The sequence below is a fragment of the Bidens hawaiensis genome, unplaced genomic scaffold (genome assembly GCF_021521415.1).
Source record: "Bidens hawaiensis isolate Kalapana, Puna unplaced genomic scaffold, B.hawaiensis_p1.1 tig00008011_1, whole genome shotgun sequence".
NCBI lineage: Eukaryota > Viridiplantae > Streptophyta > Magnoliopsida > Asterales > Asteraceae > Bidens > Bidens hawaiensis.
The window spans coordinates 642,822-660,227 of record NW_027491561.1 but is presented as its reverse complement, the minus strand read 5'-3'; the positions used below and the strand labels follow the sequence as shown (position 1 = coordinate 660,227).

At 39.0% G+C, this 17,406-nt stretch overlaps 1 protein-coding gene across 2 annotated transcripts; it reads left to right on the top strand.

The window, feature by feature from the left end:
- The first annotated feature begins 941 nt into the window (after window positions 1–941).
- Window positions 942–17,185, top strand: LOC143636579 (uncharacterized). 2 transcript variants are annotated; one of them, XM_077104145.1, is made up of 6 exons: window positions 942–1,107; window positions 1,202–1,277; window positions 15,281–15,376; window positions 15,490–16,006; window positions 16,079–16,214; window positions 16,905–17,184. In XM_077104145.1, the coding sequence occupies exons 1-6, from the start codon at window positions 991–993 to the stop codon at window positions 17,091–17,093; spliced, it is 1,131 nt and encodes a 376-aa protein (XP_076960260.1). In that variant the 5' UTR covers window positions 942–990; the 3' UTR covers window positions 17,094–17,184. The 2 variants fall into 2 exon arrangements, with proteins under 2 accessions (XP_076960260.1, XP_076960259.1); XM_077104144.1 differs by having other exon boundaries at window positions 15,490–16,214; window positions 16,905–17,185.
- The last annotated feature ends 221 nt before the right edge of the window (window positions 17,186–17,406 follow it).

Below are 17,406 nucleotides of genomic sequence, written 5' to 3'. Positions count from 1 at the left end.
ACCGTGGTTTCGATTACTCCATTTTTATAATACCTTTCAAAATCATACCATTTGTGAAACAACTTTAATAAAGACACCATTTTTAAAAAAAATTTCGATTTATCACCAATCGACCGGTAATGAAGACCAATGGAAGATAGTGCATAAAGCCAACATTTTTTTATGTTTTTTACAAAAATCTAACAATTTTATGTATATTAAAAATCCTTCTACATGTTAATTTTCAATAAAGTTGTGAGTTTTTTTTAACAACCAAAAATTGATACATAAAAATTAAGATAAAAAGAAATATAACCCATGTAAGATAAAAAAATAATTAAGAAAAACAATCGGATTTATTTGTTTCAAGCATTTATATTGGACTTTTGTTCAGATCTTACATTATTTTAAACGATGGTATACGGTATGACTGGGTGGTCGCAAGTCGATCCCTACTTGAAACTCTAAAAAAAGAGTCTCTCAAAAGACATAACCATAACCCCTGGTTCTCGGGTCATCCCCGCATCCTTGGAAAAACTTTCTCTCATAATACCACTTGGCACAAGTTGTGTGACCACAATTTTCAATACCCTCTGGCGTAACATAGGGGAGATAAAACTCCCGTTTTGGCTTGATCTCGAACTAACGATCTCCTAAAAGAAGCTAGTTCTTATATTCATTGTCATAAGACTCATAACCAAGTGAGATAGCCTAGAAGGTTGTTCAAATCCTACATGTAGAGGGAATTTAATTTAATGTTTTAAAAATTGTTTATTAACATTTGTAAAAAAATAAAAATAGAAGTGTTTATTTTTATTTTTGTATGTCAATTTTATAATGGATACCACAATAACAAAATATAATAATTAAAAAAGAACAAGAACCTAAAAACCATGCTGCCCTAACATCAAACTTCCATTTCCAGATGTAAAACCCTTTCATCATCATCATCATCATCATCATCATCATCATCATCATCTAAATCTTCTTCCATTGCAGACAGATAGATCAATGGAAGACTTCATCAAAAACCAAACATTTGCAGTCCACGCCGTCGCCGGTGTCGGAGCTATAACCCTCGGAACCGCTGCAACTTACCCTTTTGAAACTATCAAAACCCTCATTCAGGTTTCATTTGTATCAATCATTATGTCAACTTTTGCAGCAATTCAACTTATTTCTTCATTATTTCATCCAATTTTTGTGTGTTTTATTATAACAGGTTGGATCAGGCCCTGATAAACAGTTGAGTGCACACCAGGTATTCGATAGAGTGCGCAAATTATCCGGCGCTTCAGGTAATGTTGTTTGACCTTTGTGGTTAGTAATTGGGGCTGTAAATAAGCCGAACGAAACCTTGTTCCTGTTCGTTTGTTTAACATTAAACTTGTTCATGAATGCTATAATAACCCAAATATAAAGATAACAAATAAACTATATTAATAAATAGGATTATTATTAATTAAGGTATGGTTGTGAATTTAATATAAGTATTTGAAATTTGAGATTTTGTGATTTGATCAACTAATATTAAACAAAATGATACAGATGCATATTATGATTTGAATTTCGAATAGGAGGAGAAATCTAAAAGATATATAGTATTATTAAATCAAGTATAAATCGTATAGCTATACTGGATCAATAATATTAGATCAAGACTAATTAATAACCCATTCAGCCTCTTCAAACTAACCACCGGATATTTTGGCAAATATGTTTCGTGCGTTATCCGTATCCCCGACGATCGACGATGTATAAAGCTTCAAATCAAACTTCACAAAACCATACCAACTTTTGCTTACTCTCTGCCTCACCACCACATCACACCATCACTCTAAATTAGCCTCGCAACGAAGATTGTCCGCCATCACATTGCCGCCAACGGCTGCTGCAAATCAGACGACAATCGGCAACTGCCGCAAGCCAGACGCCACCGGTGCCTTCGTTAGTTCGCATCTAGTTCGGTGAAAAATTTCGGGCACCGCCACTCGTTTCTGTTTCTCTCAAGTACCGACCGCCGTTTTTCCCTCCTCGAGTAAGTCACCGTAACGCATCGCATACCACCACCGTTCAAGTTCCGCCTACGATCTGTTCTGTTCTGTCGAGAGGAACCGATTAAGTCACTATCACATTTACGTACATCACCGACCTGTTCGAAAACTAAGGTAACCGTCCGCTCCTTTTCTTTTGGTTCGTACACCTAATTAAGTCGTTCGGATGAGATCGTTGATTCGTTCCTGTGATGTATAACGTTGTTTAATTAGAAACTCTATTTAAATTGGTATGTATAATGCATGCATGTCATTAAAGATAGGAGGACAAGAGTTTCTATATGCATAAAGTTAACTGAAGCACCATAATAATAAATATGAATGGCTTTACAGCCACTACGTATAACTTAAAATCAAATCTGAGAAGTTAGGAATTTAAAATGATAAATTAAATTTTGAAAGTTTTTGTGATCATAGGTAAATAATAGTTTTGGTCAGTTACTTTATTCATAATATTCCCTTATAATGAAGATGAGATTTAAAATTCAACATTTACATATTAGTACTTATTTTTGGTAGCTCTAACGATATTTAAATAACCACCGAAACAAGCCTATGGTTAAACAAGTTTTCTTATGGATTCTTAAAGTGTCTTCCCGGGAAAAATCAACGAATCATCCATCGTAATTATGCGAGTATATCTAAAATAAAATGTGAATAAACCGTAGGTTCTCATAATTATTGAAGACAGGCCAACTTTTTTTACTTTTACATAATAATTAAGGTACGGATTCTGTTTCTTGTTACTTCATAGTACGGTTTCTGTTTTTGTTACTCTTAGTATTAATTATAGTCCGCTACTTTGTTGTACGGATTCTGTTTTTCTTCACTCATAGTATTGGTTCTAGTCCATTTTATATTCGATGTCCGTCACTTCGTAGTGCGGATTTTTGTTATCTAGTTCGGTTTATTCGTATGATATGGTTATATTAATTTTATAGCATGCAATAGGTTATATATATTTTGAATTCATTATTGTATGTTCCTGTTTAAATATCTTTTAGTTATACGACTTTAGTTCAGTACTCTGTTACCTGAGCATTTCTGACTTGTCGTTGGGGCGTCAACGACATGGCACTTATCGTGACAGTGCGTAATCAAAGTTCACGGCGTCTCTGAAAGTACTCATGTAGTACCTTGGCCACTTAGAGGCGTATAGATCGATCTTAGCTCCGACTCCTGACTTCTGTTTGAGATGGAACAATGTGTGCACGCCACCCACACCGTCTCCTTGGTGCATGGACTAGCTAGCTGTGTACCCCTCTGTTTAGGCTCTGGGTGCTTCCGTATTACACGACCTATTTATTTTAACATCATCGTCGTGTATTTTAGTAATTATATTTTGTTTCGCTATATTTCTGGTCCGTTTTGATATGTGTATCTGCATTTGATTAAATTTGAGTATATTCAGATTACGTCCCGATCGTGTATCGGATTATGTTTCGCATTTAATTATAGTTCGATCTAAAACGTGGTTTTATATCCGCAATAGTTTCAGTTTTATTTCAGTATGTGTTTTGTCTTATGTATGCCTTTACCTGTACTATTGTTCTCTCCGTTACTGGGCAATTTTTGGCTCAGCCGTATTTCCTTGTTTGTGTCTGTCTTATTTGCTAACAGGTAATTCGGGAAATCGGGGAGATCAGTGATGAGAGTAAAATGAAGCTCAAGAATAAGGACTTGATTTAATTTTCTTTTATTTAAGCATTTAATAAATTTGACTTAGAATTTCTTTCAGTGTTTTTAACTCTTTTGGTTGCCATGGGATTCTTTTCATTTCATTTAAATGGTTTTTGTTTGGTCTATGATATCTGTAATAGTGACACGTCGGCCTGCTCCGGGTTGGGGTGTTACAGTTATGGTATCAGAGCCCAGGCTCTTTCTTGTAGAAAACTTACACGAAAATAATTAAAAATGTGAGTTAATGGGTAGACGTCGGGTTAGGATTTTCCTTTTCGTCTTTCGCGTATTCCGTAAATGCTTATCGTTCAATTCATACGTTATCTTACTTTCAGATGCCTCCTAGAAGACGTGTTAACCGCCAAAACGGGAATGATGCTGGAAACGACCCACCTCTTGCGACCCTTGTCGCTAACGCCGTCAATGCGGCTATTGCTGCGGCAGTCCCTAACATCATACAACAGTTGCAGCAGAACAATTCCGGTGGCAACAATGTCGGTGGTAACAACGCCGGTGGCAACAACGCCAGTGGAAACAATGCTGGAGGCAACAATCCTCCTGTTGGTATTCATGTCTGGCTTGAGCGTTTTCAAAAGCAAAAGCCAAAATCCTTTAGTACTGCTAGTTCTCCAGTAGAAGCTGAAAACTGGATCGCGCACATCGAGAAACTGTTTGAAGTGCTGGGTGTTGAAGATGTGTTTAAGGTTCGATTAGCTACTTACAAGCTCGAAGATGACGCTCACAGATGGTGGAAGACACTGAAAGCTGCCCGTGGTGGAGACAATTATGCTGCTACACTTCCTTGTAATGAATTCCGTACTTTGTTTTACCAACAGTATTTCACTGATGCTGATCGCAGTGAATATTTGAGAGAATATTCTTCAATTATTCAAGCTAATGATGAGCCCATCGTTGAGTTTAAAAATCGTTTCAGTCGATTGGTTAGTTTTCTTGGCCCAACTGTAGGCACACAAGAACAACAGACCAACCATTTCAAGTGGGCCATTTGTGACCGAGATAGGAAGTTTATCTTGAACCTCCGTTTTAATGACACAAATGAGATAGTTGATGCGGTTAAGAACCTTGATAATGATAAGAAACACCGCCAGAAATCTTTTGATGAAAGTCGTAAGCGGCCAAGAGAAAATAATCAGGGTCAATCTTCTTCTCAGGTTGGAACCAAACAGTCCCTTGTACCCCGAGACCGTTGACAGCGTACTGATACGAATTTCAACAGTCAGCCACGAAATGGGGGAAATCGAAATCAGAATCATAGGCCCGCACAGAATAATATGCAACAACATCATAACCCCACCAGAGCTCAACCACTTAATCAACAAAACCGAAATACTCATCTGTGTGGCACGTGTGGGAAACGTCATGGAGGTGCTTGTCGTCGAGCTGAAGGTCGTTGTTTTAGATGCGGAGATGCAGGACACATGATCAGAGACTGCCCTCAGTGGGACCCTAGGGCTAATACTAGGGAAGATGCTAGATCTGCTGCAGGAGGACGAGTTTTTACACTTACAGCTAATGATGCAGCTAATGCCCCAGGTATGGTTTCCGGTAATTTACAAATTGGTGATCGTGATACGTATGTTTTATTTGATACTGGTGCGACACATTCTGTGGTATCACTCTTATTTGCTAAATATTTAATGACTATGCCTACTGCCTTAGAGTACCCTTTAGTGATATCTACTCCTCTGAGAGACACCGCTGTTATCTCTCACGTTTATAATGAGTGTCCAATCCGAATCAATTCAGTTATCCGTGCCGCAGACTTGTATCCTATGCATATGAGCGACTTTGATGTTATTCTGGGTATGGACTGGTTATCGCAACATAATGTTACGATCGAATGTCAGACTCGTCGTGTTTTATTTGGAAATCCTCAGTGTCCCGAAATTATCTATCAGGGGACCCAGCCTCGAAAATCTTTAAAAATTATTTCTGCGCTTAAGGCTCATAAGTTTCTATCGCACGGTTGTGCGGGATTTCTTGCTTCGGTTAAAGCTACATCTTCTAATGAACCCAAAATCTCCGATTATCCGACTGTTTGTGATTTTCCGGACGTTTTTCCTAAAGAATTGCCTGGACTTCCACCTGATCGCGAGGTAGAGTTTACTATTGATCTTGTCCCTGGTGCCGAGCCGATTTCTAAGGCACCCTATCGTATGGCACCTTTGGAGCTTAAGGAGCTCAAAGAGCAGCTACAAGAATTATTGGAACTGGGTTTTATTAGACCGAGTGTCTCTCCTTGGGGCGCACCGGTCTTATTCGTGAAGAAGAAGGATGGTTCATTAAGACTCTGTATTGACTATCGGGAGTTGAATAAAATCACCATTCGAAATCGTTATCCCTTGCCTCGTATCGATGATCTATTTGACCAGCTTCAAGGCGCCAAATGTTTTTCTAAGATTGATTTGAGATCTGGTTACCATCAGCTTAAGATCAAAGATTCAGATGTTTCTAAGTCAGCTTTTCGTACTCGTTATGGCCATTATGAATTCTTGGTGATGCCGTTTGGGTTAACCAATGCCCCGACCGTTTTCATGGACTTGATGAACCGAGTTTTTCGAGAATTTCTTGATAAGTTCGTGATAGTCTTCATCGACGATATTCTAATTTATTCTAAAAGTAAAGCGAAACATGAGGATCATCTTCGTATCGTACTCGAGATTTTACGTAAAAGAAGCTTTATGCAAAATTCTCAAAATGCGAGTTCTGGCTAAGCAAGGTAGCGTTTTTGGGTCACATTGTGTCGGCCGAAGGCATTACAATGGACCCGGCTAAAATCGAGGCAGTCACTAATTGGCCTAAACCTACCTCAGTCTCAGAAGTCCGTAGTTTTCTCGGCCTTGCCGGTTATTATCGCCGATTTGTTGAAGGTTTTTCCGCCATCGCCCTACCCGTCACGCAACTGTTAAGGAAAGGGGTTAAGTTCTCCTGGAATGATGATCGAGAGAAAAGTTTTGAAGAACTAAAGAAGCGATTGGTTTCTAATCCGATTCTTACACTTCCTTCAGGCACGGGTGGATACCAAATTTATAGTGATGCTTCTAAGAAAGGTCTCGGCTGCGTTTTAATGCAGCATGGTAAAGTCATTGCATACGCCTCACGACAGTTGAAACCTTACGAGGTTAACTATCCGACGCATGACCTCGAACTCGCTGCAGTTATTTTCGCATTGAAAATCTGGCGTCATTATCTTTATGGAGAGACTTGCGATATTTTCACTGATCATAAGAGCTTGAAATATATCTTCACTCAGAAGGAACTGAACATGAGGCAGAGACGTTGGTTAGAACTTCTAAAAGATTACGACGCTATCATACAGTATCATCCGGGGAAGGCAAACGTTGTAGCCGATGCTCTTAGTCGGAAGAGTTCCGGAACGATAAATTCTTTTCAGCTGCAACCTCATATCCTCAATGATCTGGATAGATTGGGTATTGGTCTCCATTTTGGTGATACCAATGGATATCTAGCCAGATTTCAGATTGAGCCTGATCTAATTTCTCGAATCAAGAGTGCGCAATATGAAGACGGAGAAATTTGGGCAATTATGCAGAATTTGGAGGTTGGTAAACAGTCAGAATTCAGAGAAGACGAACATGGCGTAGTTTGGTGTGGGAAACGGTTATGTGTTCCTAGCGATTCCACCCTACGGGAGTTGTTGTTAGCCGAGGCTCACAGTTCACCGTTCTCAATCCACCCCGGATCCACATAGATGTATCGGGATCTTCGTCAACATTTTTGGTGGAGCGGTATGAAAGAGGACGTGGCCAGTTATGTCAGCAGATGCCTTACTTGTCAGCAAGTTAAAACTGAGCATCAAAGAGCTGGGGGTTTACTTCAGACACTTGACATTCCGGTATGGAAGTGGGATGATATCTCAATGGATTTTATTACCGGACTACCTAAAACGTTCAAAAGAAATGATGCTATTTGGGTTGTAGTCGATCGTTTGTCAAAATCGGCTCACTTTCTTCCGATTCAAAAAGGATTCTCAGTCAGTAAGTTATCCGATATTTTTACTCGAGAGATTGTGAGACTCCATGGCACCCCCGTCTCTATTGTTTGTGATCGAGACCCACGTTTCACTTCGCGTTTTTGTAAGGGGTTGCAGGCCGCATGGGGTACTAGATTGAGATTCAGTACCGCGTGTCATCCTCAGACTGACGGTCAGTCAGAACGTACCGTTCAGACACTCGAAGATATGCTTCGAGCATGTGCCTTAGAGTGGAGTGGAAACTGGGACGAGTATTTAAGTCTGGTTGAGTTTGCCTACAATAATAGTTGGCAAGCTAGCATCGGTATGGCGCCATTCGAGCTTTTATATGGTCGTAAGTGTAGAGCCCCTAATTGTTGGGATGAGGTTGGTGAGAAAATTATTGAAGGGCCCGAGTTGGTACATATTAAAAATGAGAAAGTTACCATTGCTCGTGAGAAGCTAAAAGAGGCTCAGAGTCGACAGAAGAGCTACGCAGACCGACATCGTCGAGCTTTGGAATTTAATGTCGGTGATCGGGTATTCTTGCGAGTTTCACCTTGTAGAGGCGTTCAACGTTTTGGAATCAAGGGAAAACTTAGCCCAAGATTCATCGGACCGTTTGAAATTCTTGAAAGAGTTGGCGAAGTCTCTTATCGTTTGGCTTTACCACCTCAGTTATCTCATGTGCATAGGGTCTTTCACGTATCTCTTCTTAGGGGGTATAATTATCACCCGTTACATGTTGTTACCTATCCGCTCCATCTGATTCGCGAGGATTTATCTGTTGAAGAAGAACCTGAAGCTATTCTTGATCGTCAAGAACGCATTATGCGCAAGAAAACTATTTCGTTCGTTAAAATTCTTTGGAAGAACCATTCTGAACGAGAAGCTACTTGGGAAATGGAGGATACTATTCGTTCCCAATATCCGTATTTATTTTCATTTTAGCAGTTGGTGATTTCAGTTTGGATGGTTTTGATTTCATATGAATTATGTTTTATATGTCCCAATATTTGCTTCTGAGACTTTGAAATTGTCATGTCTGAATTTATGAAAGTTTAAGTTTGTTTCGTTTCCGTGATATCCGAAAGTGTGTGTCACCGTCTTACAATTTCGAGGACGAAATTTTTTTAGGGGAGTATAATTATAATAACCCAAATATAAAGATAACAAATAAACTATATTAATAAATAGGATTATTATTAATTAAGGTGTGGTTGTGAATTTAATATAAGTATTTGAAATTTGAGATTTTGTGATTTGATCAACTAATATTAAACAAAATGATACAGATGCATATTATGATTTGAATTTCGAATAGGAGGAGAAATCTAAAAGATATATAGTATTATTAAATCAAGTATAAATCGTATAGCTATACTGGATCAATAATATTAGATCAAGACTAATTAATAACCCATTCAGCCTCTTCAAACTAACCACCGGATATTTTGGCAAATATGTTTCGTGCGTTATCCGTATCCCCAACGATCGACGATGTATAAAGCTTCAAATCAAACTTCACAAAACCATACCAACTTTTGCTTACTCTCTGCCTCACCACCACATCACACCATCACCCTAAATTAGCCTCGCAACGAAGATTGTCCGCCATCACAGTGCCTTCGTTAGTTCGCATCTAGTTCGGTGACAAATTTCGGGCACCGCCACTCGTTTCTGTTTCTCTCAAGTACCGACCGCCGTTTTTCCCTCCTCGAGTAAGTCACCGTAACGCATCGCATACCACCACCGTTCAAGTTCCGCATACGATCTGTTCTGTTCTGTCGAGAGGAACCGATTAAGTCACTATCACATTTACGTACATCACCGACCTGTTCGAAAACTAAGGTAACCGTCCGCTCCTTTTCTTTTGGTTCGTACACCTAATTAAGTCGTTCGGATGAGATCGTTGATTCGTTCCTGTGATGGATAACGTTGTTTAATTAGAAACTCTATTTAAATTGGTATGTATAATGCATGCATGTCATTAAAGATAGGAGGACAAGAGTTTCTATATGCATAAAGTTAACTGAAGCACCATAATAATAAATATGAATAGCTTTACAGCCACTACGTATAACTTAAAATCAAATCTGAGAAGTTAGGAATTTAAAATGATAAATTAAATTTTGAAAGTTTTTGTGATCATAGGTAAATAATAGTTTTGGTCAGTTACTTTATTCATAATATTCCCTTATAATGAAGATGAGATTTAAAATTCAACATTTACATATTAGTACTTATTTTTGGTAGCTCTAACGATATTTAAATAACCACCGAAACAAGCCTATGGTTAAACAAGTTTTCTTATGGATTCTTAAAGTGTCTTCCCGGGAAAAATCAACGAATCATCCATCGTAATTATGCGAGTATATCTAAAATAAAATGTGAATAAACCGTAGGTTCTCATAATTATTGAAGACAGGCCAACTTTTTTTACTTTTACATAATAATTAAGGTACGGATTCTGTTTCTTGTTACTTCATAGTACGGTTTCTGTTTTTGTTACTCTTAGTATTAATTATAGTCCGCTACTTTGTTGTACGGATTCTGTTTTTCTTCACTCATAGTATTGGTTCTAGTCCATTTTATATTCGATGTCCGTCACTTCGTAGTGCGGATTTTTGTTATCTAGTTCGGTTTATTCGTATGATATGGTTATATTAATTTTATAGCATGCAATAGGTTATATATATTTTGAATTCATTATTGCATGTTCCTGTTTAAATATCTTTTAGTTATACGACTTTAGTTCAGTACTCTGTTACCTGAGCATTTCTAACTTGTCGTTGGGGCGTCAACGACATGGCACTTATCGTGACAGTGCGTAATCAAAGTTCACGGCGTCTCTGAAAGTACTCATGTAGTACCTTGGCCACTTAGAGGCGTATAGATCGATCTTAGCTCCGACTCCTGACTTCTGTTTGAGATGGAACAATGTGTGCACGCCACCCACACCGTCTCCTTGGTGCATGGACTAGCTAGCTGTGTACCCCTCTGTTTAGGCTCTAGGTGCTTCCGTATTACACGACCTATTTATTTTAACATCATCGTCGTGTATTTTAGTAATTATATTTTGTTTCGCTATATTTCTGGTCCGTTTTGATATGTGTATCTGCATTTGATTAAATTTGAGTATATTCAGATTACGTCCCGATCGTGTATCGGATTATGTTTCGCATTTAATTATAGTTCGGTCTAAAACGTGGTTTTATATCCGCAATAGTTTCAGTTTTATTTCAGTATGTGTTTTGTCTTATGTATGCCTTTACCTGTACTATTGTTCTCTCCGTTACTGGGCAATTTTTGGCTCAGCCGTATTTCCTTGTTTGTGTCTGTCTTATTTGCTAACAGGTAATTCGGGAAATCGGGGAGATCAGTGATGAGAGTAAAATGAAGCTCAAGAATAAGGACTTGATTTAATTTTCTTTTATTTAAGCATTTAATAAATTTGACTTAGAATTTCTTTCAGTGTTTTTAACTCTTTTGGTTGCCATGGGATTCTTTTCATTTCATTTAAATGGTTTTTGTTTGGTCTATGATATCTGTAATAGTGACACGTCGGCCTGCTCCGGGTTGGGATGTTACAGTTATGGTATCAGAGCCCAGGCTCTTTCTTGTAGAAAACTTACACGAAAATAATTAAAAATGTGAGTTAATGGGTAGACGTCGGGTTAGGATTTTCCTTTTCGTCTTTCGCGTATTCCGTAAATCCTTATCGTTCAATTCATACGTTATCTTACTTTCAGATGCCTCCTAGAAGACGTGTTAACCGCCAAAACGGGAATGATGCTGGAAACGACCCACCTCTTGCGACCCTTGTCGCTAACGCCGTCAATGCGGCTATTGCTGCGGCAGTCCCTAACATCATACAACAGTTGCAGCAGAACAATGCCGGTGGCAACAATGTCGGTGGTAACAACGCCGGTGGCAACAACGCCAGTGGAAACAATGCTGGAGGCAACAATCCTTCTGTTGGTATTCATGTCTGGCTTGAGCGTTTTCAAAAGCAAAAGCCAAAATCCTTTAGTACTGCTAGTTCTCCAGTAGAAGCTGAAAACTGGATCGCGCACATCGAGAAACTGTTTGAAGTGCTGGGTGTTGAAGATGTGTTTAAGGTTCGATTAGCTACTTACAAGCTCGAAGATGACGCTCACAGATGGTGGAAGACACTGAAAGCTGCCCGTGGTGGAGACAATTATGCTGCTACACTTCCTTGGAATGAATTCCGTACTTTGTTTTACCATCAGTATTTCACTGATGCTGATCGCAGTGAATATTTGAGAGAATATTCTTCAATTATTCAGGCTAATGATGAGCCCATCGTTGAGTTTAAAAATCGTTTCAGTCGATTGGTTAGTTTTCTTGGCCCAACTGTAGGCACACAAGAACAACAGACCAACCATTTCAAGTGGGCCATTTGTGACCGAGATAGGAAGTTTATCTTGAACCTCCGTTTTAATGACATAAATGAGATAGTTGATGCGGTTAAGAACCTTGATAATGATAAGAAACACCGCCAGAAGTCTTTTGATGAAAGTCGTAAGCGGCCAAGAGAAAATAATCAGGGTCAATCTTCTTCTCAGGTTGGAACCAAACAGTCCCTTGTACCCCGAGACCGTAGACAGCGTACTGATACGAATTTCAACAGTCAGCCACGAAATGGGGGAAATCGAAATCAGAATCATAGGCCCGCACAGAATAATATGCAACAACATCATAACCCCACCAGAGCTCAACCACTTAATCAACAAAACGGAAATACTCATCTGTGTGGCACGTGTGGGAAACGTCATGGAGGTGCTTGTCGTCGAGCTGAAGGTCGTTGTTTTAGATGCGGAGATGCAGGACACATGATCAGAGACTGCCCTCAGCGGGACCCTAGGGCTAATACTAGGGAAGATGCTAGATCTGCTGCAGGAGGACAAGTTTTTACACTTACAGCTAATGATGCAGCTAATGCCCCAGGTATGGTTTCCGGTAATTTACAAATTGGTGATCGTGATACGTATGTTTTATTTGATACTGGTGCGACACATTCTGTGGTATCACTCTTATTTGCTAAATATTTAATGACTATGCCTACTGCCTTAGAGTACCCTTTAGTGATATCTACTCCTCTGAGAGACACCACTGTTATCTCTCACGTTTATAATGAGTGTCCAATCCGAATCAATTCAGTTATCCGTGCCGCAGACTTGTATCCTATGCATATGAGCGACTTTAATGTTATTCTGGGTATGGACTGGTTATCGCAACATAATGTTACGATCGAATGTCAGACTCGTCGTGTTTTATTTGGAAATCCTCAGTGTCCCGAAATTATCTATCAGGGGACCCAGCCTCGAAAATCTTTAAAAATTATTTCTGCGCTTAAGGCTCATAAGTTTCTATCGCACGGTTGTGCGGGATTTCTTGCTTCGGTTAAAGCTACATCTTCTAATGAACCCAAAATCTCCGATTATCCGACTGTTTGTGATTTTCCGGACGTTTTTCCTAAAGAATTGCCTGGACTTCCACCTGATCGCGAGGTAGAGTTTACTATTGATCTTGTCCCTGGTGCCGAGCCGATTTCTAAGGCACCCTATCGTATGGCACCTTTGGAGCTTAAGGAGCTCAAAGAGCAGCTACAAGAATTATTGGAACTGGGTTTTATTAGACCGAGTGTCTCTCCTTGGGGCGCACCGGTCTTATTCGTGAAGAAGAAGGATGGTTCATTAAGACTCTGTATTGACTATCGGGAGTTGAATAAAATCACCATTCGAAATCGTTATCCCTTGCCTCGTATCGATGATCTATTTGACCAGCTTCAAGGCGCCAAATGTTTTTCTAAGATTGATTTGAGATCTGGTTACCATCAGCTTAAGATCAAAGATTCAGATGTTTCTAAGTCAGCTTTTCGTACTCGTTATGGCCATTATGAATTCTTGGTGATGCCGTTTGGGTTAACCAATGCCCCGACCGTTTTCATGGACTTGATGAACCGAGTTTTTCGAGAATTTCTTGATAAGTTCGTGATAGTCTTCATCGACGATATTCTAATTTATTCTAAAAGTAAAGCGAAACATGAGGATCATCTTCGTATCGTACTCGAGATTTTACGTAAAAGAAGCTTTATGCAAAATTCTCAAAATGCGAGTTCTGGCTAAGCAAGGTAGCGTTTTTGGGTCACATTGTGTCGGCCGAAGGCATTACAATGGACCCGGCTAAAATCGAGGCAGTCACTAATTGGCCTAAACCTACCTCAGTCTCAGAAGTCCGTAGTTTTCTCGGCCTTGCCGGTTATTATCGCCGATTTGTTGAAGGTTTTTCCGCCATCGCCCTACCCGTCACGCAACTGTTAAGGAAAGGGGTTAAGTTCTCCTGGAATGATGATCGAGAGAAAAGTTTTGAAGAACTAAAGAAGCGATTGGTTTCTAATCCGATTCTTACACTTCCTTCAGGCACGGGTGGATACCAAATTTATAGTGATGCTTCTAAGAAAGGTCTCGGCTGCGTTTTAATGCAGCATGGTAAAGTCATTGCATACGCCTCACGACAGTTGAAACCTTACGAGGTTAACTATCCGACGCATGACCTCGAACTCGCTGCAGTTATTTTCGCATTGAAAATCTGGCGTCATTATCTTTATGGAGAGACTTGCGATATTTTCACTGATCATAAGAGCTTGAAATATATCTTCACTCAGAAGGAACTGAACATGAGGCAGAGACGTTGGTTAGAACTTCTAAAAGATTACGACGCTATCATACAGTATCATCCGGGGAAGGCAAACGTTGTAGCCGATGCTCTTAGTCGGAAGAGTTCCGGAACGATAAATTCTTTTCAGCTGCAACCTCATATCCTCAATGATCTGGATAGATTGGGTATTGGTCTCCATTTTGGTGATACCAATGGATATCTAGCCAGATTTCAGATTGAGCCTGATCTAATTTCTCGAATCAAGAGTGCGCAATATGAAGACGGAGAAATTTGGGCAATTATGCAGAATTTGGAGGTTGGTAAACAGTCAGAATTCAGAGAAGACGAACATGGCGTAGTTTGGTGTGGGAAACAGTCATAAGATGTTCTATTTAAGTTGAAATTTTTGTTTTTTTAATGTGCGCTTTTTTTTCAAAATTGGGCGCTTTTTTTGCGCTTATCGCCTGGGCGCTAGACTCAGCCTCAACGCTTTCGAGCGCTTATCGCATTTGATAACTATGATAAAAATATAAAATAAACCCTTAACTAACGAAGATAAACAAACAAGCGTAAACGAGCATAAATGAACACATTACCAAACATTTCACGAACACAAATGAACGAACATCCTCTGTTTGTGTTCGTTCATTTAAATAAAAGGACTGAATTTCTTGTTCGTGTTCGTTCATTTATTAAACAAACGAACCTAAACAAACTTCCCGCTGAACGGTTCATGAACTGATCTGTTCATTTACAGCCCTATTAGTAATTATGCGATTACTTCAAATTTGACACTCAGAGTCAGAATGCTAATTTAAGCTTTTTTAATGTGCTCTTGTTGAATTCAATATTCATGAAATTGATCCATTGAATGCGAACCTCCTTGCAGGGTTATACAATGGATTTGGGTGGTTGGCTATAGGGAGAATAATGGGCGTGGGAGCACGGTTTGGTACCTATGAGTTATTAACAGCTTTCTATAAAGGTCGATTATCCATCTTTAAGCCATTATACTTATTTGATAGCAGGGTAACTTATTATGAATTGTCAAAAACATCTTCTTAACACATTATCTTTGTGGATCCCGTATTTATGCAGACGGTCGTAAAGACAACTACGTGTACGTCTCTGAAGCTCTCATGGCAGGAATTGTAGCAGGCGGTGTGGAATCACTAACTAGCTCTCCGTTTGAGCTTTTTACAGTCCGTGCACAGGTGGCAGCTGCTTCTCGTGTTCCAGACACTTCAAATTTACAAAAACCGTCTGTGTCATCATCTTCAGCTGCAAAACTACTGCGTGGGTATTGTCCAGACGTTAAAGCACTTGACCATTCAGTTGGTTTGTTATCCACCTTAAACACTAAACAGACAAACTTAAATGGCTCTTTGAAAGAGTACCCGTGGATGATGACTGGGACTGGGCGGGCCCCACCTGTGTACCATGTTAGGAGGCCGGTAGATGTCGTGTCTTTAGAAGGATGGAGTGCCATGTGGAGGGGTATGCGATCGGGGTTGGTTCGTGATTGTGTATTTGGCGGTGTGTTTTTTGCCAGCTGGCAGTTTCTGCATCGTGCCATGCTGGACTGGAAGGCTGTTGGGATGGACCCAATTCCGAGGTTTGTTTACATAGTTAACTTTGTTTGTATAGGTTTCAGTTATTTATTGAATTTGGTTTTCAATGATTTCAGTATTGATGAAGATATTGGCCCGTTACACCCGCTAGCTGTTAGTTTGGCAGCTGGTTTTTCAGGCTCAGTTGCTGCAGCAGCATCACATTCTTTTGACACTGCCAAATATCGGTCACAATGTCTTGTGCTTCCAAAGGTATGATTTTTTTTCATTAAATGCTATAAAATATTATTTGAATTAAATCAGTATGCTTGTGTCTAAACTTTGATTTTGTATCAAGACTTAGGCTTGCAAATAAACTGAACGAGCACGAATGGTACATGTTCGTGTTCATTTGTTTTAACTTGAAACTGAACAAAGGATCAAACACGGAAAATTAAAGTAACAGGATTTTGTTGTTCGTGTTCGTGTTCGTGTTCGTGTTCGTTCGTTAAGAAAATGAGTGTGTTTAAGTTCATTTATTTTCGTTTGTTAATAGTATAAACAAACGGTTCACGAACAGATATGGACGAACATTACTGAGCGTAGATGAACAGACATAACCGAGAGAACACCAATTAAAATTTAACATGAACATCAATATGTCTGGAGTAAAGTATAAATAAGAATAAATCGTAGTGGGTGTGGGTCTAAAATCTGAACATATAAACAACGAACTTGAACATACGTAAACTAATGAACGTAAACGAACGAACATAAACAAGCGTAAATGAAAACAAACATAAATGAACTAACGAGACGCGTGTTCATAGTTAAATGAACAAATTAATTTGTTCATGTCTGTTCGTTTATTAATAATTAAATGAACCTCAATGAACTTTCTACCAAACGATTCACTGGACCTATATGGTTAGATCATGATGATGTTTTATTGTTTGAATGCAGTATATTACTATGGAAAGAAAGTTTCTTAGATGGAGTTTGCCAGGAAAGAGGTTCGAGAGATATACAGGCATTCATCCTCGAGATAGAAATATACTTTTTCGTGGGATTAAGTTGCGGATGGTGTGCAGTGGAATCACATCTTTTATTCTAACTGGTAGTTACTTTTTCATGATTGATAAGTTAACCTAGTTTCAAGATTAACAGTATTCATTGTATAAGGTTAATAAGGGTTTTAGAACTTTTGCTGAAACATGAAACTACATGATTGATATGTAATTTGAACAAATCTTTGGGTTAGAAAAAGGAGTCATCTTTTTTGTAGACATTTTGAAAAATCTAATACAATGCTCATTTGGTTGGAAATGAGATTCATCTTTCTTGACATGTCTCGAGTTCTTCTATCAATTGATTCGGTTATATAATTCAGAGTTTGTTTGTATAGGAATCTAGTAGTTATACTGCGTGTTTTTAGTTAGAGGTTGCACTTTCAATCCATTTACTC